This window comes from Ranitomeya imitator, chromosome 5 (assembly GCF_032444005.1).
Source record: "Ranitomeya imitator isolate aRanImi1 chromosome 5, aRanImi1.pri, whole genome shotgun sequence".
NCBI classification, from domain to species: Eukaryota; Metazoa; Chordata; class Amphibia; order Anura; family Dendrobatidae; genus Ranitomeya; species Ranitomeya imitator.
The window spans coordinates 245214692-245239654 of NC_091286.1; the positions used below are offsets into that span (position 1 = coordinate 245214692).

Consider the following 24963-nt stretch of genomic DNA (forward strand, 5'->3'; position numbering starts at 1 on the left):
GCTGCAGCCAATCAGCTGCCGACTGCTAAGTGACGTTGTTTATGTCAGGTGAGTGGCGGTGGAAACAGCACTGAGATTGAAGGAACGGCACTAATCGGGAAGGTATGTATGCAGCCTTTTTTTCTGCTTGGGCTATTGATAAGTGTTTGCCTAGTAGTGGACACACAACAACACAATAATACGTCTGAGACAGGATTCAAGACAAATACATTTACCCATAAATTAAATGTTTTATTCATAAATATATCAGCAGGACAGATGTCTGAATAGCTGCGGGTAAATGCATTAAGAGGCCCTAGGGACATGAATCTTTAATTACTATCTAGCAGCCTGGCCGTGTAAAAATCATGGGCGTACTGTACATAGAAGACCACTTCAACTCAACCAATGCCTTGTAAAAGGGTGGCAGGAGATGGATTACCAATCCCAAATCCATAAATATTAAAGGACTGCACACACCCTAGAATAGTGGTTTGACACCTGCTGGTCAGTGGCGTGTCTTAGGAATACACCATCACATCTTTTGGTGGTCCGTACAGTTTATAGAGGAGGGCTTACGGCCATTGTATCTGAGCAAGGGTTTTGGTTACCACACTTCTCACGTAAATGAATGGGTGAGCTCGGAGAGGAAGAGATAACTGACTTATTGATTGAAAGTCAATGCGTTTCAGGGTTTGACTGACCCCTTCTGCAGGACAAATTAGTATACGGTACATCTTTGGTTAGGACATCATATTTATAGCGAAAAATGAACTAGAAAAGAGTGCTAAACCAGGATGAAGTCATGCAATGGGCATGTCTATAATGTCACAGGTCATAAAAAAGTTAAAATTATGTGAATAACAATTTCATAAATATGCTAACATTTGGTGAGTGATATGGATAAATAGATGATTGAATGAGTGAATATTGATAAGCTGCAAATTAAAACTAATTCCTTATTTATATGTATAGTGTTAAAAATAATTTTACTCAAATGTAAAATTCATAAACTGATGCCATATCGACTTTCAGAAACTTCTTTTAGGGAGGGTGTTGTTACTCGTCAGACAAAGGTGGCAGCAAACGTTATAAAGGCGATGTGTCAGACATGTCCCAAGTGACTCCAGGAAAACACTTATGTGGATGACACTTGTATATCACATCACTAACAATGGTGATCAATTAAGATGGAATGTGAATAAATAGATTAATAAATAATTATATGAATCATAAAAGAAACGAACCGCATAATCATTCTACTGTTATAAGAGCAGCCGATGATACACAATAACCATTATACAGAATTACTCCAACAATGTGAAGGAGGCAGTGATTCAGCTATAAGACAACAAATACTATGTAAAAGCAAAAACTGATCCATTCCCAATAATATTTTTTTATGTTTCCCAAAATTAACTGTGACATATGAGATACACTCATTGTTTGACAATATCACGGTTTGATGTCCTTTGTTAGATTTTTTTTTGCTCTTAATATGATGTCCTATTAAAGGGTGTATATTAATTTGTCCTGAGAAAGGGGTCAGTATGACCCCGAAACGCATTAAACTGATCTGTTCCAACACGGAACTCATCCTTTATTTACACAGGAAGAAGCATGGCTAGTTGACGGCTAGGTTTATTGAACTGACGGTTTAAACAGTAAAAAGATTAAGGGTATGTTCACACGTTCCTGATTTCCATCCTTTTTTTTTCAGGACTGTTTTTTAAAAAACTGCAGCTCTTGGCAGAAAACGCAGGTCCTTTTTTTGGTCCTTTTTTGATGCGTTTTTTGATGCGTTTTTTGATCCTTTTTTTGATCCTTTTTTTTATGCAGTTTTCTATGCAGAGTCTGTGTGTTTTCTAGGAAGTTTTTTAGGGTTAAAATGGCTGAAAATACCCTAACCCTACCCCTAACCCTAACCCTACCCCTAACCCTATTCTAACCTTAGTGGAAAAAAAAAAAAATTCTTAATTTTTTTTTTATTGTCCCTACCTATGGGGGTGACAAAGGGGGGGGCTGTCATTTACTATTTTTTTTTATTTTGATCACTGAGATAGATTATATCTCAGTGATCAAAATGCACTTTGGAACGAATCTGCCGGCCGGCAGATTCGGCGGGCGCACTGCGCATGCGCCCGCCATTTTGCAAGATGGCGGCGCCCAGGGAGAAGACGGCCGGACGGACACCGGGACGCCGGGTAAGTATAAGGGGGGAGATTAGGGCACGGGGGGGCATCGGAGCACTGGGGGGGGGCATCGGAGCACGGGGCGGTGGGATTGGAGCATGGGGGGCGGGATCGGAGCACGGGGGGGGCAGCCACTCTCCGCCCACGCACTTCCGCCCGCTTCCCCGCACTTCCTGCTGCAGCGGTTCTGCACCACAAACCGCAGTAAAACCCGCAGATATTTTTTTCATCTGCGGGTTTTACTGCGGGTTTGACCTCACAATGGAGGTCAATGGGTGCAGAACCGCTGCGGCTCCGAAAAAAGAAGTGACATGGTACTTCTTTTTTCCCGCAGCTATTCAGCGCGGCTTTTTTTTTGATTTTCCGCATTGTGGGCACAGCAGTTCCTGTTTTCCATAGGGTACAATGTAATGTACCCTGCATGGAAAACAGCTGCGGACCCGCAGCGGGAAAATCGCGGCAATTCCGCATGAAAAAAAGGATCGTGTGAACATGGCCTAAAAGTTTCATAACACCAAACTAAGCTATGTTTTATTTCAGGAAGACTGGATGTAACCTTTAAACTAGAGATGAGCGAATCTGCCAAGATTGATATAGGAAAGATATATATCTTGGTACCGTGTTAGCCAATAGATAGAAATGTCTATGCCTGATGAAGAGACGTATGTAGTCTGGAAAGCTTGCAATTTGTTACCATCTCTTCAGTTAGCCATTAAAAGGTATCAACCACTGAGGACTCTCAATTCTAAATATTTTTCTGCCAAGATTCAAATTCGTCAAATTGCTCAAATTTAGCAGGGAAGTATGATTTGTATCAAAGTTATTCAATGAGTACATAGTGTTCATTGCTATACTCTGGGATCTCTCTACAGACTACAAAGCATAATAAATGTAGGGTGTAAAAAGAAAAAAATTCCCATCTAGTCACTCACCTGTCTTGACGCAGTCCGGTCTCTACTTTTCTCCTTCCTACACCAAGCAACATCTTCTTCAGCCTTCTGTCCTCTGTCCCAGGGCTTTCCACATCACAGTAAGTCACATCGTATTGTCATGACATGCAGTCTAGTTAGTGACATGGTTATCGTACATCGTAACAGCAAGACCTCATGAAATGTACCGTGAAGTCATAGGCCTTCTCAGAGTCAGAAGCCCTGGCCCAGAGTAGACGAGACTGTCACGCAAAAGCGGAAAGACAAGGCCTGACACCAGACTATAGCCAGGTGAAAAATTAATATATTTTTCAACCTTTTTTTCGTCCCTCTACAACTGAGCAAAAGGGCAGGCAACAGACGGCCATTGTGCTGAATTCATACAAAGCAAAGTAGCAAAAAAATTAGATTCAGGAAAATCAAAAGTCTATGCAAAATTCAATTCTCCTCAAACAAATTCAATGATCTCTACTCTAAACATGTAAAGGTGGCCACGTATAGTAAGTGAAGGTGAACCAAACCAGCCACTTTCAGGGCTTTTAATGTGTATAGGGGTATTCCAATTTTTCTGTGAAGGTAGATATCGGGGGAAAGAAGGCTCAATTTGTTGGATTTTAAGAGGCCAAACATTTACTCTCAGTAAAGATAAACTGGTGAAGAAATCTGGCAGCGGCTTACTCGCCTCACCATACTGAGAATATATGCAGGGTTAGGGTGCACGTGTTTGGGGTGACAGGGAGGAATAGGTGCCAGCCTATTTAAGTGTCATTTTTAGGCTTTATTAATCGAACTTTTTGGTCACTCTTAGCACATGTGCCTAGAAGGTGTGTAGAAAATTATTTAGAAGTGAGAGTCCTCAGTGGTTGATACCTTTTAATAGCTAACTGAAAAGATGGTAACAAATTGCAAGCTACGCAGGTCCCTTCATCAGGTAAAGACAAATAATTTTTTATTTACTGGCTAACACGGTGCAAAGATATATATCTTTCCTGTATTAGAAGGTGTGTATTCTCCCGTCACTAAACGAAGCCACAAAAAATGTCCTTTCGGCATCTATTGGGCTAGAATGCATTAGCCTAGCATTATGTTAGCTATATAAAAAAGCCCCATAGTGTGCATTTTTCTTAACATTGTGATCAATGGACAATGTATTCCAATATTTAAATATAAAGATGATAGTGGTCCAGAAACGCTCCCCATGTATAGATCTATTAGAAGCTACAGTCAAGATATGAACAAAGCCTGACTAGAAAAAAATATATATATCCTTGTCCAAGTGCAGAAAAAAATGAATAAAATAATTACCTTTACATTTGTAATGGGCAGAGATACAAAATAATTGGGCCTCTTTTTCTTTTCACTTTTATCATCTTCATCAGTTTCTAACTGATGCCGTTTTCTTTTCTTTTTCACCTTTTTATCCACAGCTTTTGTGGCTGAAAGAAAGAACGATAATGTATTATATTTGATCTTCATCTGTAGAGGATGTTATTAAGTCTTCTAATAGATGATGAGATAGCAAAAAAACAAAATAACAAAAATCAAACCTAATCTCATTTTTTCCTCCTCTTCTGCCATGAGCTTTAAAGGGGTATTCTGCTCTCCAAGATCCTATCCCAGTATGGTGAGGGTGTAATAATAATATTAGCAAATACCTCCAATAGGAAATGTAGTATACTGTACTTTTCGGATTATAAAATGCTCCGTATTATAAGACTCACCCCAAATTTTGAGGAGAAAAATAGGATTTTTTTTTAAATAAAATGGTGGTCTTCTTATAATCCATGCATCTTATTGCTAAACGGGGGTGGTGGCTGCGGTGAAGCGGGGTCCCAGGGTCTCTGCTGGAGGAGGCAAGAGTGGTGCGATGCTGCATGCTGGGATGAGGGGGTGTTCCAATGTTCAGCGCGCCGCTGCAGGTGTCCGGCGCTGCTGCAGGGGTGTCTCCGGCACTGCAGGGTGCTCTGCCGACATTTTGTGAAAGGCCAGAGCCCCCGCAGTTCCATGGTTTCTATGCGGAGAGGTGGACTCCGGGAAAATAGCCGCATACATGCGCAGATGGAGATCTCGTGAGATGAGATCACAAAATGTCGGCAGAGCCCCTGCAGCGCCGGAGACACCCGCAGCAGCGCCAGACACCCCCTCATCCCCGCCTGCGGCCTGCAGCAATGGTACCAGTAAAGTATATCCGCATTATAAGATGCACCCCCATTTCCCCCAAAATTTTGGGGAAAAAAAGTGCATCTTATAATCCTAAAAATACGGTAGTTCTTCCGATTCGATATGTCACTTACCTCGTGTGCACGACATTGCAGTAGTTTAGGTATCCATGGTTACAACCACTAATTAACTTTTGTCCTGCACATGGGGTATGGGACATAGTGAATCAGAAGAACTGTGCTACATTTCTAGTTGGAGGTATTTGCTAATATTATTATTATACCTACTCCATATAGGATCTTGGAGATGGGAATACCCCTTTAACTTTTTTAATTCTTTTGTCAACATGCAGTAGTTGCGAGGGCTTGTTGTTATTTTCTGCAGAGTAACAAGTAGTTTTGAAACTATTCACTTTACCATATAGTGTACGGAAAAATGGGGGAAAAAAAATCAAATGTGGTAAAATAGTGGAAAAAAATGCAATTCTGCCACTGTTTTTTGGGTTTTGTTTTTACAGCGTTCATTGTGCTATGAAAAATAACCTGGCGATACGATTCTCAAAATTAGTACAATTACAGCAATGCCAAACTCATATACTTTTTTTTTTAAATATTTCAAAAGCTTCAAAAGTTTCTGAACTTTGCAAAGAAATTGTTAATAGGGTTGCCACTGTCCGAGACCCATCATTTTTAAAATTCTCCATTGATGCAACTGTGTGAGGGATTATTTTTGCGTGTCAAGCTGTACTTTGTATTCATACCATTTTGTGGTACACGCAACATTTTGAGCACTTATTATTGCATTTTGTGTCGGTGATACAATGACAAAAAACAACAATTTTGGTGTTTAGATTTATTTTTTCTACATTTACTGTATAGGTTAAATAATTTTAGATTTTTGGAATAGGCAATATTGAATATGCTTTTTTATTTTTTACTTTTCTTTCTATTTAATTAGGAAATAAATACTTATTAAAGGTTTTTAAAAACCTTCTTTTTACTTTTCACTATTTTTAGTCCCCTTAAGGTTCTTTAACCTATAATCATTTGTACTATATTCTGCAACACTAACGTATTGGAGTTTATAGTCCTAATTGCCATCTTGGCCATAGACTGGGCTTCCAAACAGTACCAAGATGGCAGTGATGGAGGCCGTCAGTAAGTTCCGGCTGCCATGCAAAGTCATCAACCCATCGGCAACCAGTGATTAGGATGTAGGGGAAGCGGGGCCGACAATGCATACCTGGGATGGACACCAGGGCAGGATCGCGTGAGCTAAATACCACTGTCGCTTAGTTAAGGGGTTATCAGCAGTGATTAGAGCTATCTATAATCATTGCTCTTAAATCAGATGCCAGGATGTTTAACACGACCAACACATGCCCAGTGTGGAGTGGGTTCACATCCCGAGACCATTGCACACCATGACCTGATCCATGAAGAATTTAAGTGTCCAAGACTTTCATATTGATGGTTCCATACTTTGAACAGATCATCAATATCAGATCGGTGGTGGCTGACACATGGTACCCCCATGGTCAGGTGCTAACAGTTCCCGTGGCTGCAAGGTATACAAAGTATACAGGGCTGGAACATCACAGCTCCACACAATGTGTATTGGCCGTATACAGGTACGGCAGCCCAGCTCCCATTTACTGCAATGTGGAATGCAAGAATAAACATAAAGATTCTCAGTGAGTGTCTTTTCGTCTATTTTCTGATAATGTAGTTTAGGGAGTTTTATGAGGTGCCTTAAGGCAGGCCTGTGGGCAGGTCTTTCTTTGGTTTCTCTCTGGCCTAGAGCAGTAAGAGCCCCAAAGCACGAGAATCTGATTAACTGGAAAATTCTAACACTGATTACACAAGAACAACAAGATGGATTTTGTCACTGCAGGTATCATTTTAATCAGTATAACTGTGGCAAGCTGACACTGCCTGTAGTTTACTTAGCAAAATCCTGCTGACAGGTTCACTTTAACTTGCCAATAAATAATAACTAAAGTCATAGCCCTATCAAAAGTGTCACTGCCATGAATCCAAGAGCACACGGGAATAGCAACTGCAGTAGAGCTATTGAAAAAGAAAGACCTTCCTCCTAAGTACTCCCTGTATGTCTTTTTCAGATGATCCGCAGTATCCTTGCACCTGTGCCGCCCCTAGCCTTTATCAGTGGAGGCCTGCTGCATCCTGCTTAGTGTGCATTTGTCATCAGACAGGGTTTTGGGAAGGCTGTATCTCATGGTATGTATTTTTTCTGAGTTTTTTCTATGTTAGCTGTTTTTGATATTAGTGTTAGGACCCGCAATATTATGGGGACCCTTGACGTTGGGTTGCGGGCTTACTTTATTTTGGCCAAAATATTAAACCAATACCTCATATAGTGTATGTATTTATCATATGCATGCATTTTTTTGCACTATATCATATCCTTTTCTGCAGGATGTGGCCAGGCCTCTATATGTTGGCTAGGTTTTTCTGGGGCGTCTTTCACTGTGCGCTGCATTTTATAGTGCTGGGCAGCCCGCCTGTTAATACAAGGGGCGTCATCAATAGGTTGCATACAGACACTGTGCACCGCACCTATCAGTGTGACTGGTGTCCTATGTGAGTTATATCAATGTGCATTTTTTTCTGCTAGGCAGCCAACCCCTGCAATGTTTGGTTGGGGTGGCTGTTTTTATCAAGTAGTTTGCACCTGTGCCGCCCCTAGCCTTTATCAGTGGAGGCCTGCTGCATCCTGCTTAGTGTGCATTTGTCATCAGACAGGGTTTTGGGAAGGCCGTATCTCATGGTATGTATTTTTTCTGAGTTTTTTCTATGTTAGCAGTATCCTTGGCAAAGATATTTTTGCCAGAAGTAGCCATAGCCAGCTAGGCATTATGTGGCGCCCAATCAGCTGAATGTCCGACAGTTCAAGTTGTACTAGGGCATCTGGATAAGTCTTGTCTTTCTAAATGACCTCCGCAGGGGTCAGCTGCTCAATATTCACAAACCATACTTACTTTCCAACACCGAACAAATGTCCGCATGTGCAAATGGCAGCTCTATTAGCAAACTTTCCACAGATCCCGGCTTTTTCTTATGGGAACTTGTTTTCTTTTGCTTGATTCTCCTTTTCCTTTTTTGCTGATTTCTCTCAGCAGTTTCATCTTCTGAGGCTACAAAAAAAAAGTATAAAAAATTATTATAATAGTAATACAATAGGAATGTGTAATCCACCGTGCTGGGTTCATACACAGGGTAACTAGTGGGATTTGCAACAAGAGTACAATTCAGGTGAATGGGATCATTGTAACTTGCACAAAAAAAAATCAGTGCGTTTGTGTGTGGTGGATCTAACAGATTCATTCTTTACTGTATGGTATATCATATAGACTTTGCTTTAATATATCTTTGCACAAACCATTTATCTCTATGGTAACACAAGCTAAGAGATGTCAAATATAAAGTAGCTTTCCAGGAGTCGGGAGCGCAATCAATGGTGTTGTCTGTCCTAAATCACCCACTTTCATATGCCATGTTGTGTCATGTGGATGGAGAAGAGGTCTTCTGCGATGGATCCCTCTATTGGCCACAGCAGAGAGCTGCTACAAACAATGGCACTCCCTCTACAGGTCAAAGCACGTCTGTGCATTATATCGATGGACAACTCATTTCAAAGGTAATGGTTAAAGAAGCACTATCATCAAAGACCGTACCCTCTTAATATATTGCCATCATTATATTATATAGCACTGTGCACTTACAGTTTCTTATTTTGCCTTTCTACCCAGCTAATTCGTCTCTTTCCTCTGCTCCATGTAGAAACAGGAAGTCTCTTGTCCCTTAAGAAATCATTCCCCTCTTCAACTCCTGACCCAACTGTTTCCTCCACCCCCCTGCCATAGACTTTTGCAGTGACTGATGAGTCATACGGGGAAAATTAACCTCCTGTTTCTACATAGAGCTTAGAAGAATTCAGCTAATCTGTTTTTAATCACATGATGTAACAGATCTAATGGAAAAAGAGAATAACTTACAGGGTAACATGGAAAAATGAGCAATTGTAAGTACACACTGCTATATAATGTGATGACTGCAATATATTAAGAGGATAAACATTTTGATGAGAGGAGTACTTCGTTAATTCCCCTGCAGTAAACTCTCATGCTCTTCTCTCAGTAAATGATGGCTGTTCTCCCGGTAACTGATGGCATAGTAATAGGATATGTCATCACGTAAAGGGATTGTCCGAGCATAATCTATCTTCAGAATAAGTCATCCATATCAGATTGGTGGGAATCTGATACATGGCACCACCATCGATCAGCTGTTATTATCTCTGAAAGTGGCCAGATATAAACATTTAATGGAGCTGAACAGTGGCATTTGTCAGGAACTATAGGACAGTTCCTCTGCTCTTAAAGAGGACATGTCACTTGCTCAAAAAAATTTAGCTAAATGGCAAGTTAAAAAAAATCACTGAGGTCCACTGATTCTGCTGCTCTTTTCAATTTTGCGCTGTGTCACTCCATTACAGCGATATTCCCATTTGTTGCTTCTGGAGCACACCATGTGAAATCTCTGCTTGCAGACCAACTTGGGGCTTATTCAGTCTTCCCTGGGTGAGTGCAATTGCACCCCATATCAGCAGACGCTGCCAATCACAGCTCTGCAGAGTCTGACACTGCTAGATTAGCTGCCAGTATGCGATTGGAAACATCTGGGAGGTGGGGTGAAAATTCATGCCCACAGAGAAAACTGTGAAGAAATTGCCAATTGGACTACTTGAAGAGATTTCACATACCGCGCTCCAAAAAGGACAAATGTGAAAATCTCTGCAACTGAGTGAGGTGATACAAAATAAAAAATAGTGGCAGAAAGAGGGGAGGTTCAGAGGTTTTTACAAGGTGTTTACAGCGCCTTGCGAAAGTATTCGACCCCCTGGAACTTTTCAACCTTTTCCCACATATCATGCTTCAAACATGAAGATACCAAATGTAAATTTTTGGTGAAGAATCAACAACAAGTGGAACACAATTGTGAAGTTGAACGAAATTTATTGGTTATATTACATTTTTCTGGATATTCAAAAACTGAACAGTGGGGCGTGCAATATTATTCGGCCCCTTTAACTTAATACTTTGTTGCGCCACCTTTTGCTGCGATTACAGCTGCAAGTCACTTGGGGTATTTCTCTATCAGTTTTGTACATCAAGAGACTGAAATTCTTGCCCATTCTTCCTTGGCAAACAGCTCGAGCTCAGTGAGGTTTGATGGAGATCGTTTGTGAACAGCAGTTTTCACCTCTTTCCACAGATTCTTGGCCATTCTAACACCTGGATACGTTTATTTGTGAACCATTCCATTGTAGATTTTGCTTTATGTTTGGGATCATTGTCTTGTTGGAAGACAAAGCTCCATCCCAGTCTCAGGTCTTTTGCGGACTCCAACAGGTTTTCTTCAAGAATGGTCCTGTATTTGGCTCCATCCATCTTCCCATCAATTTTAGCCATCTTCCCTCTCCCTGCTGAAGAAAAGCAGGCCAAACCATGATGCTGCCACCACGTTTGACAGTGGGGATGAGCTTTGTTGCCTTTATGCCAAACATGTTGTTTGGCATTGTTGCCAAAAAGTTTGATTTTGGTTTCATCTGATCAGAGTCCCGTCTTCCACGTTTGGTGTGTCTCCCAGGTGGCTTGTTGCAAACTTTAAACAACACTTTTGATGGATAACTTTGAGAAATGGCTTTCTTCTTGCCACTCTTCCATAAAGGCCAGATTTGTGCAGTGTACGACTGATTGTTGTCCTATGGACAGACTGTCCCACCTCAGTTGTAGACCTCTGCAGTTCATCCAGAGTGATCATGGGCCTCTTGTCTGCATCTCTGATCAGTCTTCTCCTTGTTTGAGATAAAAGTTTAGAGGGACGGCCGGGTCTTGGTAGTTTTGCAGTGGTATGATACTCCTTCCATTTCAATATGATCTCTTGCACAGTGCTCCTTGGGATGTTTAAAGTTTTGGAAATCATTTTGTATCCAAATCCAGCTTTAAACTTCTCCACAACAGTATCACGGACATGCCTGTTGTGTTCCTTGGTCTTCTGTCCTTCAAACAGAACCCTGAGACTATCACAGAGCAGGTGCTTTTATACGGAGACTTGATTACACACAGGTGGATTATATTTATCATCATTAGGCATTTAGGACAACATTGGATCATTCAGAGATCCACAATGAACTTCTGGAGTGAGTTTGCTGCACTGAAAGTGAAGGGGCCGCATAATATTGAACGCCTCACTTTTCAGTTTTTGAATTTCCACCAAAAATTTAAAATAACCAATACATTTCGTTCAACTTCACAATTGTGTTCCACTTGTTGTTGTTTCTTCACCAACAATTTACATTTGGTATCTTTATGTTTGAAGCATAATATGTGGGAAAAGGTTGAAAAGTTCCAGGGGGTCGAATACTTTCGCAAGGCACTGTAAGTACATTTTTTTAAGAAAGTGTAAGTGCCTCTTGAAATAGAAGCTGATCTGTAGTACCTAGCAGCAGCCATTACATGCTGAACAGCGCTAACAAACCAATTTGTGGTTTGCCGTGATGAAGAGGTTGGATTACTTTGAAACGCGTTGACGAATAAAACCGCATCTACACTCCATTTGGTTTCCTATTGTGTAAAGTATCGTAACTCTGGCAGTGCGGCTTTACTCCCACCTCATCTTTCAGCATTTCTGTTATATCACATTGTGGAGATCAGACTGAACTAAAGGAATCCATCTTGTCTTCTTCCTGAGAAATCTCGCTTACAACAAGATACATTTCTGCTGACTTGACATTTCCTTTTATGGAAGTAATCATGTGTGCATTCCTTCTTTCAATAGCAGCCTTTCATTCACCTTCCAGATGATGTAACTTTCTACTGATAAAGACTGGTATAGATTGTTTATGTAAGAGATAGTGAAATATGAGCGCTTGTGCGCATGTCTGTAAAAGAATAATTCTTTTCTATATAAAGGAAGGGCAAAGCCCAGAGAGAGAGATGTGCTCCTGGGCTTCCCCTGTATATGATCACACAATACCTTGTTTGCGTGTCATTTACTCAGGATCCCTACCTCTAGTAAGCCAGGGACTGAGAAGGACTTAACATTTCTTTGGCGCACCGAACAGGGACCCGAGATGAGAGTATTTGCTCGAGATTCACCTGCAGATACGGACAATGGAAATCTGGGATAATGGACGGCAAATGAACTGAAAAACCTGGCCAGGTAAGAGACATTATTAGTTCTCTTTTATCTGCCTTGTATTATCCGAAAGATCTCTATGAGCCGTGTCACGCTGGGTTAGTCTAGTAGTGAGTAGATACCTATAAAACTCGGGTTACTATATTGTATAGATTTATGAGTCCTGTCCCTGGCAGTGTGTGAACAGTGTGAAGGTTGTGGTATGTTGTGAAAGAAGAGCAAAAGTGCGTAGAAAAATAAGCCGAAATAGTTGGGGTATAAGCCTTATACACGGAAGTCAGCCTAACTGGGTCATGTGGTTGCGTCCTTTCGGGGAGACCTCCGCCCATGCTTGACTCTCATTTAAGTGCTTAACCTCCTTCATTTCTGGATAAGGTTTGATAGAATGAGCCCAGGACGCGGGTCCATGAGCCTGGGACAAGTATGCTAACTGACACAGAAAGTTTTGTGATCTGTATGGTGTTGCTGGGTCTGTTTGCGTGCATAATAGCACTTAAGTACATTCTGCACATTAGAAAGAATGGAGCAGATCAGCCCTTCAATATTTTAGCTCCCTAGGAGAGAAGGCAACGAGACATCACCTAGGATAAGTGATTGTCCAAACGTCACCTGGGGTAGAAATAGCTAATATTGAAAAAAAATAAAAAAGAAAAATGGGAAATAAACAGACAAAAACCGTCTTAGGACAAGTGGAAGCAGCAGATATCATACAGGAAAGATGTGGGAAGACAGTCAGAAGTCAGATTAGAAGGGTAAGAGAAAAATTGGGAATTTCAGAAGCACTTATGTTCAGTACAGAATGGGAAAAACTGAGTAAAGAACGAGGTGGAATTATCAAAGACAATGGGTGGGAAGAAATCATACACTGTATGATAGAGGTCTCAAAAACAGCTAAAGAGGAGAATTGGAAGTATGATCCAGACACTTCCAAATGGATTATGGGGAAGGGAAAAAGTTGTGACATAATCCCACCACCTTACCTAGATCCAAAAGCCCAATCATTTGTACCATCTGGAGGAGCAGAAGGAGGAAAACAATTTCCAGCCTTGTATCCCAATCTTGGTGGGGTAGGAGGATGGGTATGTTCACACTGTGGACAACAAAATCCAGATTGGAGAAATGATTGCCTAGTCTGTGGTACACCTAGACATGGCGCTGTACTTGCCCCTGTTAGGGTAGTACCAAGACCCTTTAGGGAACCTGGTGCTGACGGGGTAATGGGAACTAGATATCACCAGACCCGACAGTATTTTCCTTGGTCCCCTGCTGAAGGTATGTCCCTCCTGCATAATGCGCCTGATCCCACTCAATATCCCATCCGATTTGCACAATACATACAACAAATCATGCAGACTCATGCTGGGGTCTGGGCGGACGGGGAAGAATTATGTAGAATGAAAATGTCCCCCGGACTTTTTCAGGAATTATTGACACACCTACAGCCCAATAGACCAGTGGCAGAAGGGGGTGCCTTACAGACAGAAGCATCAGGTACCCAGTTCACAGAGGCATTAATAATTTTCATGAGAGAAAAACAGAGGGAAAGGGGATCTACGGGTGTGATTATGCAGAAATTTGGGCAAAGTATTGAAGAATATAGTCAAGAATTAGAAAATAGCTTTAGGGATGAAGGATTGGATTTGACTGATGCTTCAGTAAGGAGACTTTTTACAAAACAATTAATAGAGGGGCTAGATCCGAAAATCAGAGAAAAATTTAAATCCTCTACTCCAGATTGGAGAACAATTGAACAACCAAATATTGTGAAACAACGATGTTTAGGAATAGTCATGGATATGAGAGAGAATCGTAAGCCTGTTAGAATAGCACAAGCTAATACAGGAGGAAGAGTGAGACACAACTTTCCTTGCCACTACTGTAAAAAGCCAGGTCATTTCCAAAGAGAGTGCAGGAAGAAGTTGGCAGATATAAAGTCAGGCAAATTTGTTCCCAGAAATAACCCTCCCCAAACGGACAACCAGCAGAAATCTACCATCATAGATGGTCCCATACCAGATTCAGATTGACTTGATGTGTTACAAACTTCCCTACCAGCTAGAAGACCTATGATATAGGTGAATGTGGGGGGGAGAGAGATTCCATTTTTGATAGATACAGGTGCAACTTCCTCAATTTTGAATCAAGATTTTCTTCCGAATCCGGAAGATATTTCAGAACAAACAACTTTTGCTGAGGGTTATGATGGGGTAATTCGAACACTGCCATATACTGTGCCCCTAGAGGTCTCATTAGGACCTAAATGTTTTGCATCCAGATTTTTGTATGCCAGAGGTGCCCCAACATGTTTGTTAGGAACTGATGTCCTAAAGAAATTAGAAGCTAACATCAATTTTAGGGAAGATGGCACAGTTATACTGACTATCCCTGATGATGCAGAAACATTAGAACAATATGTTAGAATTCAGGCTTTTGAGGATTATGCTGAAGAAAAAGAGTACACCACAGATCTAGACCTCTCAATGGTCCCAGAAACACTGTGGGCACAGGGTGACACCGATGTGGGACTATTGCATATCTCTCCTGTAAAACTATCTGTGCAACCAGGAACTGTTCTCCCACAGCTCAGACAATACCCTGTGAGTGCCCAGCAGGAACTAGCGATTACAAAACAGATAGAGGGATATAGAGAGAAAGGAGTTTTGGTAGAGATACAATCACCTGCTAACACTCCTCTGTATCCAGTCAAGAAGAGAACTCTTGATAAGAGTTCTATGCCCAAATATCGTATGGTACATGATTTAAGAGAAATAAACAAAGTTCTAGATCCAATCACCCCAGTTGTACCCAATCCTCATACGTTACTATCACAGATACCAGCCAGTTCTCAAGTATTTACTGTAATAGATCTTTCAAATGCATTTTTCTCGGTTCCTTTACACCAAGATAGTTGGCATTTGTTTGCATTTACATTTAAGGGCAAACAGTTGGCGTGGACACGCCTTCCACAGGGAATGATACACTCCCCTACTCTTTATTCAAATGCCCTACAAACAGTCCTTCAGAGGTTTGAACCCGAACCACAGGTAGTAATTTTGCAGTATGGGGATGACCTACTACTTTGCTGCCCAGATCTAGAAACTGCAGAAAGGTCCACTGTGAGTTTACTATGTTTCCTAGAAAAAGAAGGGTGTAAAGTGAATAGACAAAAGCTACAAGTTTGTCAGACCAAAGTGGTCTTTCTAGGTCATTGCATTTCTCAAGGTAAAAAGCATCTTACACCACAAAGAACTGAAGCAATAAGACAGATGAATGAGCCTAGAAATCATAAACAGCTACGAGCATTTTTAGGAATAGTGTCTCATTGTAGACAATGGATTATACATGCCAGTCAACTAATGCAACCACTGTATGACTGTGTAAAAAGTGAACCTTATTTGTTGACAAAAGAAGGTCAGATTTCGTTCCAACAATTAAAAGATGCCCTTGTTTCAGCTCCAGCGTTAGGGCTACCAGACTACACCAAACCGTTTCAGCTTATGGCTGCAGAAGTTGATTCCCATGCTACAGGAGTTCTTACCCAGAAGCATGCAGGGAAACAAAGACCAATTGCATATCTTTCAGCAAGGTTAGATCCCGTAGCTAGAGCAGCGCCAACCTGTGTACGTGTAGTTGTTGCTGTCTCACTATTGTTGGACAAAGCATCAGAAATTGTTCTAGAGTATCCACTCACAGTTCAAACTACACATGATGTTTATGGGATATTAAACCAGGTCCAACCAAAACACATTTCCATGGCCAGACATTTGCGGCTACAGTGTTCTTTGTTGCTGCCCTCTACTATCACATTTGCTAGGCTTCAGACTCTCAATATAGCTACACTGCTACCTCTCGAGTCTGAAGGGGGGAATAAGGACACTGATCCACACGCAAATTTTTTCCCTACAGACACACATGATTGTACAGAGCTCATTTTACAAGAAACGGTAGGCTTACCCAATGTATCCGAAACACCACTTCAAAATCTAGATTTAGAGCTGTTTATAGATGGTAGTAGGTTTGCAGATGACACAGGTAACTTCCATACAGGGAACATGCAGTTGTGTCAGAATCTGAAACTCTCAAAGCAGAACCACTTCCACCGAAACAGTCTGCACAAGAAGCAGAACTAACAGCATTGATTGAAGCTCTTAAAATAGCTGAGAACCAGACAGCTAATATATACACTGATTCTAGGTATGCACATGGTATTGTGTTTGATTTTGGAGTAATCTGGAGAGCTAGAGGTTACATGACAGCGTCAGGACAACCTGTAAAACATGCTTCTCTGATCAAACAGATCTTAGAGGCTGCACAAGAAACAAAAGAAGTAGCAGTAATCAAGGTAGCTGCACATGTGAGACTCGACACTAGGGAATCTAGGGGAAATGATAGGGCTGATAAAGCAGCCAAAGCAGCAGCAGTCAAACCCTTACAACAGGTTCATACTGTAAACCTCACAGAAAATACTGAAGATAGACTGAGACAAGCACAGGAAGATGCAGGAGAAGAGGAGAGGGACAGGTGGAAAAAGGAAGGGGCAGAAGAACAAGTGGGAATTTGGAAGAAAGATGGACTAATATGTCTACCTAGAGCCTGGTATCCGATTGTAGTTGGTGGACTGCACCACCCTACTCATGTGTCTGCAAATGCAATGACACTACTGGCAAAGCAAGTCTGGTTGGCTCCAGGTTTTGGCAACTATGCAAGAGACTATTGTGCTGCATGCGCTATATGCCTGGCACATAATCCCGGACAGACAACAAAGACCCCTATGAAGCACCACGTCCGACCTCTCTACCCGTTTCAGCGATTACAAATAGACTTTATCCAGCTGCCAAAAAGTAATGGGTATGAGTATGTGTTGGTATGTGTGGACATGTTCTCGGGGTGGCCAGAGGCCTATCCAGTTCGGAAGGCTTCAGCTAAAAACACTGCTGTAAAGCTAGTTGCCGAACTGATACCCCGTTACGGTCTCCCTGAAGTGATCGAGTCAGATAGGGGTACTCATTTCACTGGAGAAATATTTCAAAATGTACTGAAAATGTTGGGTGTTGAAAGTCAGTTACACACTCCGTACCATCCTCAAAGTTCTGGTAAGGTGGAACGCATGAATGGAACTTTAAAATTAAAAATACAGAAAGCCATGGCTGAAACAGGAAAGCCTTGGACAGAATGCCTTCCACTGGCCCTTTACTCAATACGCAATACCCCAAGGGGTAAGACTAAACTGTCTCCATATGAAATTTTGTTTGGCAGGACTGCCAATTTAGGATGTTATTTTCCACAGCAACTTGTGTTAAATATTGAGTCATTGACTTCTTATGTGCAAAATCTTCAGAAACAATTAACTAAGGTGCATGCACAAGTTTTTGCTTCCCTTCCAGATCCTGACAACACAGAAGGAAGTCACAAGTTGGAACCAGGTGATCAAGTCTATGTAAAAAGACACACCAGAAAGGCTCTAGAACCAAGGTTTGACGGACCCTTCCAAGTCCTGTTGACAACACCTACATCAGTCAAGCTTGAAGGAAAGGCATCATGGATACATGCAAGCCATTGCAAGAAAAGCAGTATAAACTCATGATATTGATGTTAATAATGATAACCTCAACGGAGGCGTGGGATAGACTGAATTCTCTAGCCCCTTTGAACAATAGATTCATACAACATCATAGAAAATTAGTGCATGACTTGTTAAACAATACACAAACCCTGACAGATTGTTGGATCTGTACCCATTCGCCGGTATCAGCCACAAGTATACCTTTTCTAGCAGTTCCCGTATTAGCAGAAGAAATATTCGCTTGGCCTAATTGTTCAGACAACCTGGCCAACAACCAAATTGGTAATGCTAGGCTGTGGAATACTACAATCGCCATACCAATTGTGGGATGGGTAGAATTTCCTTGGTGGCAGGGTAATCTCTCAGGGAGTAACACACATCTACAATATTTAGCATTTAGGGGAGGAAAATGGGTACCTAGAAATAAGACTGGATTAACTAATTTAGGACAGGTCCCCACAGAAAATCTACAGCTTAGTTTCAGTACAACCGTCCCCCCCTCTGATGCTTTCAAACCTGTAGTATTGGAAAGATACATACATAATAGAAAATGGAAACATTCTAAATTGTTCCCCCAAGGTGATGCAGACAGTTGTACAAGTAAGCTGGGGAACCTGGTTTGTAATGAATCCAATGAGTATATCAAAGGAATGCCTGTATGTGGGAATCCCGCAGCCGGGTACTGTAGCCCCTTGGGACAAAAACCCTCTTGGTGTATGCTTCAGAATGTATCTAGATTTGTGGACTTGGCTCACAGATTGGTATTGCAGCACTCAGCTCTATGGGATCTGCCTGAAGGTACATTTTGGATATGCGGAGAAGGAGCATATAAATGGCTTCCCGTAGGTATAAAGGGTACTTGTACATTAGGACGCCTAACCCCGGCTACATTCATAATTTCAAATAAACAAGTGAATATGCAAGCCGTGCCCAAGCACACACTATATAAAAGAACTGCAGATAACTCACCACGTCCCTCGGGGAGGCCACATATAGTACAAATGGGAATTCCTAACAAAATTGCTAGTACCATTTTTATTTATCCTATGTTAACACAGATGTGGGATAAATTAGTTAGAGCCACGGATTATCTAGATGATCAGATCTGGGATATATTGGATATACTAAACACTAGTATAGCTGTACAGAATCAGCTTATAATAGTCACTAACCAACATACCCTGGTATTGGATTACCTAACTGCCTCACAAGGGGGTATGTGTCAAATCATCGGACCCACCTGCTGTCATTATATAGACCCGAATAGTACTATGAGTATGACATTTAAATTAAAGGACGTTCAACGACTCAGAGATCAGTATGACAAAGACAATGACCAGAATAAGGATAGCTGGTGGTCAGATACCTTTTCTTTTCTTAACCCAGCCAACTGGTTCAGAGGAATCGGTGGGTGGGTTGCTGGGATTATGCAGAGCATAATACATATAGTTATGATTATTGTAGTCATATACGTACTATTCCAGATTGTGCTCAAGAGTATCTCAGTATGCACAGATAAACTTTGTGTAATAGATGCAAGAGTATAAAGTTTTTTTTTCCTTCTTCTCTTATGTTATCCTTTGCTAATACTGATTATTGCGCTTATTTTGCTATCCCTTTGTAATATCTGTACTTATTGCAAAACAAAGAAAAGGTTGCGAGAGTTAAACGGAAGAATTAATACTAGATTTGATTCTCTTATTGAATACAAGCATGTACATGTGTAATACCAAATAAAGGCTTTGTCTTTGGCCCTGTGGTAATAAAATAAATAAAAGAAAATGTCAAAGGGGGGAATTGTGGAGATCAGACTGAACTAAAGGAATCCATCTTGTCTTCTTCCTGAGAAATCTCGCTTACAACAAGATACATTTCTGCTGACTTGACATTTCCTTTTATGGAAGTAATCATGTGTGCATTCCTTCTTTCAATAGCAGCCTTTCATTCACCTTCCAGATGATGTAACTTTCTACTGATAAAGACTGGTATAGATTGTTTATGTAAGAGATAGTGAAATATGAGCGCTTGTGCGCATGTCTGTAAAAGAATAATTCTTTTCTATATAAAGGAAGGGCAAAGCCCAGAGAGAGAGATGTGCTCCTGGGCTTCCCCTGTATATGATCACACAATACCTTGTTTGCGTGTCATTTACTCAGGATCCCTACCTCTAGTAAGCCAGGGACTGAGAAGGACTTAACACACATGAATATAAACTGGCTGGCTGAATCCTTCTAAGCGATATGCGGAAACAGGAAATCTATTTCCCTACATGAGTCATCCTGAGGCCGCCGTCACACTATCAGTATTTGGTCAGTATTTGACATCAGTATTTGTAAGAAAAAACCAGGAGTGGGTGATAAATACAGAAGTGGTGCATATGTTTCTATTATACTTTTCCTCTAATTGTTCCACTCCTGGTTTTGGCTTACAGATACTGATGGAAAATACTGACCAAATACTGCTAGTGTGACGGCAGCCACAGAACTACAGTTCTACCTCCATGCCAAGTCCCTGGCAGGGGGGGAGCAGAGCAGCTGGATCAGGAGTTGGAGATCACTCATGCTGGGAAATGAAGCTTCCCATTTCCTGGGTAATCACGCGATGTCATAGGTCTCATGGAAACGCGCTGGGTAGAAAGGTAAAATGAGCAATTGGAAGTGCACAGAAAAGAAGCAGGACTGAACACGTTGTGGCAGAATGGGTGTGCACTTTGCCAAAGTCTTTGCCCATTATTGGTCTCAAGGTGCATGAATTATAGGGGCATCCAGTACTTGCACATGCCCTTCTATAATAAAACCTCCCACACTGGCGCTGCTCCTGGGATGTTGGCACCACGTCTCCTGGCGCCGGTGTGATGTCACGTTACACATTACCCTGACCGGTTACTGCCATTACTATATTGTCACAGCGGACGTCTGCTCTGGCAGAATATTGATGAGCTGCAACCAGTCAGCTGATTGTCATGCCATGTGAGCGCTGCAGACAGTCACATGGGAGGCCCGCTGCTGGTGCGAGGGGAGTCTACACTTTTCCTATTTCATTTAAGAAGGCGCTGTCCAAGTAATGGTAAATCCCTTCAAGTAAGAACAATCTATACTTTCCCCCCCTGTTTCCTCCTGATATAAACAATGCCATGTGACCGCTGCAGACAGTCAGGGGCCCTTTACTTTGGGCCAAGTGGAAGAAATTTGAGACGTGGAGCTCAGAGCATCTGTCAGGTTTTATTTATGTGGCCCCTTTGGACTACTAGTAAGGAGTCCTCCTGTGACAGGCAACCCCCATTTTGATTCAGGGGGTACGCTGAATAGATAACGTGGTGCGGTTATGGAAGAAAGGGGAAGCCTAGTCCTCACGTGTGCGCGCACTGGGCTGTAGACGCTATGGAGGTCACGTGACGCTTACGTCACACTTTGGTCACAGCAGCAGCACCCCCAGCTCGCACCTGCTTCCATCGGCGGTACTGCGACCTCAGGTTCTCCAGCCCGCTCCGAGCCTCGGTTACCGGGCAGGACACACGGAGAGAGACATTCCATAGGAGGGGGGGCCCGAAAAGTCACTCTGCGGCCGAGTGAGGACCCCCTGATGACGTCACGGCGATAGGCTGCACGCAGAGTAATGTTTACTAGAGACTGGAGCAGAGAGCAGCGCGAGGTCCACATAGTAAATAGTCGGGTACGGCGCGGCGGGAGGGACAAACCTAGTGCGAGCGCGTAGCTGGAAGGGAGCGCGGCACTGCAGCCACTGTGTCACTGTGCAGGCGTATACGGAGGAAGACACCGTGACCGCACAATGTAGGCGGCTAATATGGAAAACCAATGGGACGTGAGGGGAGGGCGTTACACGCATGCAGCTTATGTGCATGTACGACCTCAACAGTCCCCTATGCATACATTACATGCGGTAGTGTCACAGTGTGCTAGTGCGTGCAATGTATTGTGTCCACACACGTCCCAGGGGCCAGGCATTAGGGGCTCTCCAGCCTTACACTACTGATACCCTGCACTTACACAATGACTGAAGCACAGCTGCACTATGGTGGAGCCATTCATATATGTCCACCTTCCCACCTGCTTGGTTTCCCTCTATCTCCTCCCTTCTGTGGTAACAATGACCTTGTAATATGATTCTGTTCCTCAGTACAATTATATTTATACCAATCGTTTAGTTTTTTTACTTTAGTGGTGAAAAAAAATCAGAAGTTTGAATAACTAATTTTTGGGGGGTTGTCGCCTTTTTCTGAGAGCCTAAACTTTTTCATTTTTCGATCAATGGAGCTCTGTGACACCTTATTTTTTCAGGGCGAAGCAATTTTATCGACACCATTTTGTGATAGCACACGTGTATGTTTTTATTATCTTTAAATTAAATTTAATGGAAGAAAAGGGTGGGTGATTGGAACTTTTATGTTTTTTCATATTTTTTAAAGCATTTTTACTTTTCACTGTACTTGTTAGTCCCCTTAGGGAACTTGAAGCTGCGATCATCTGATCACTTGTGCCATATACAGCATGATCTCCTACAAAGCCCGACCACAGGCAGGGTATCAAGGAGCTCTGTAGTGAGGCACACGGGGGTCTTCAACAGACCTACTGTCAAAGCAACCAATTGGCGACCCACAAGCTCGTCACAGACATGCCAATGGCGTCTTACAATGAGGCGCCCCAATGCCGGCACTCTGTTAATGCTACTGTTAGAGTTTGACAGCGGCATATAACAGGTTAATGGGCTTTGCCTGCTGAGTAAGGGGCATAATCCCTCTCCCGACTTGCGCCATTCATGTATGGTGGATATTGTAAAAGGGGTTAAAATGTTTTTTTTTTTTTAAAAAAAAAACATTACCGAAGACCCACTACAGCCAGCGTTAGATGGCAGAGGTCACAAACGGCCCAGGACGAGCTGCAAGGAAGTACAGAAACTGATGATGGATGAAGGAATCTAATATATAATTGCCTAGAATACTACTTCCTGCAATTTGTGCCAACTTCCTGTCCGGAGATAAGTGACGTCAACAGTGTCCAGTGTCTGATTGGTTGCCGCCTGCTGCGAGCGACCAATCAGAAACGTGCCGTACTGTGACACACTCCGCCCGCCATTTTGGTGTGATTTTTGAATTTTTACCTCACAGCAAGTTTCTACTGCGTGGAGGCGGGCCCAGTGACGTTGCTCTTCAAGCTCCTGCCGAATTTCGTCAAAAAAATGATAATACCATTTACCAAAACTATATATATTTAGTTGTGAAGTGGTTCAGTGACATTTTCACACCAATTTTGAACTTTTGTTTGGTGTTTTCTCCATATACTGCCTATTATTTTTGTTCTTTCTTACTATTATTTATTAATTGTATTATTCTTACATTTGAATAAATAAAGTATATATGGATTCTAGACTCCCGATTCTTTAGAATCGGGCTGCCATCTAGTAGTTGTATAATTGTATAACAATTTATGCTCTTTTCAGTGTTATGATGTCAGGAACATCCCTCTAAGTGTAAGTAATCAGTTCTGTTACAGAAGAGAATGATTTCTTGAATTACAGCACAGCGCTCTCGATCAGTGCTGACGACTAGTGGGTGCTGTGGAAGCGATAGATCAGTATAAAGCTACATGATTTCATTTGTTCATGCCGGCATCCCAGGGTGCTTTACAGTTTCTATGGAAACAAATGAAAATGTTTCAGTAAAACTATTGGGACGATGTGGGCAAGAGATACAGTATATGTGTAAACTTATTTCCCGAATCCGCGCATTCCTTGACCGCGACACCACAAAAACACTAGTGCATGCCCTTATCTCTCGCCTTGACTACTGCAACCTCTTACTCTCTGGCCTCCCCTCTAGCACTCTGGCACCACGCCAATCCATCCTACACTCTGCTGCCCGACTAATCTACCTGTCTCCCCGCTATTCCCCAGCCTCTCCCCTATGCCAAGCCCTTCACTGGTTTCCTATCGCCCAGAGACTGCAGTTCAAAACCCTTACAATGACATACAAAGCCATCCACAACCTATCTCCTCCATACATCTGTGACATGGTCTCCCAGTACTTACCTACATGCAACCTCCGATCCTCTCAAGATCTCCTTCTCTACTCCCCTCTTATCTCTTTTTCCCACAACCTCAGCCAAGACTTCTCCCGTGCTTCCCCCATACTCTGGAACTCTCTACCCCAACACATCAGATTCTCGCCTACCATAGAAACCTTCAAAAAGAACCTGAAGACTCACTCACCTCTTCCGACAAGCCTACAGCCTGCAGTGATCCTCAACCTACTGAACCGCCGCACAACCTGCTCTATCCTCTCCTAGTGTATCCTCACCCATCCCCTGCAGACTGTGAGCCCTCGCGGGCAGGGTCCTACCTCCTTATGTACTCGTGTGCCTTGTTTTTTGCTCATGTTTAATGTATTTGTCTATATTTGCCCCGTATTCACATGTAAAGCGCCATGGAATAAATGGCGCTATAACAATGTATAATAATAATAATAGGTATGTTTATACATAATACGTATTTTATACACTGCCGATTTTGCAAGTTTTCCTACTTACAAAGACTGGAGAGGTCTGTAATTTTTATCATAGGTCCACTTCAACTGTGAGAGACAGAATCTAAAAAAAAACCAAAATCACATTGTATGATTTTTAATAATTGCATATCTACTATATAGTTGTCTAAGGGTCACTTCCGTCTGTCTGCCACGGATATTCATTGGTCGCGGCCTCTGTCATAGAAATCCAAGTTGCTGATTGGTCGTGGCAAAACGCCCACGACCATTGCCATGACCAATCAGCGGCGGCCATAGTCTGGCAGCGAAATGGCCGCTGCTTTACTGCACTGCAGTCAGCGCTGACCACTCACACAGGGTTAATGCCAGCGTTAACGGACCGCGGTGTAGCGCACTCCGGTAACGCAGCTATTAACCC

General features: G+C 42.2%; 1 protein-coding gene across 3 annotated transcripts in view; it reads right to left on the reverse strand.

The window, feature by feature from the left end:
• AKAP7 (A-kinase anchoring protein 7) overlaps positions 1 to 21795 on the reverse strand; it is a 189506-nt gene extending 167711 nt beyond the window's left edge. For all 3 annotated transcript variants that reach the window (XM_069726016.1, XM_069726017.1, XM_069726018.1), the window contains exons 1-3: positions 21489 to 21795; positions 8262 to 8417; positions 4406 to 4536 (exon numbers count right to left, since the gene is read on the reverse strand). In XM_069726016.1, the coding sequence (XP_069582117.1) occupies positions 4406 to 4536; positions 8262 to 8417; positions 21489 to 21705 (504 nt within the window). In that variant the 5' untranslated portion in view covers positions 21706 to 21795. The remainder of the gene's footprint in view (positions 1 to 4405; positions 4537 to 8261; positions 8418 to 21488) is intronic.
• Positions 21796 to 24963: the final 3168 nt, after the last annotated feature.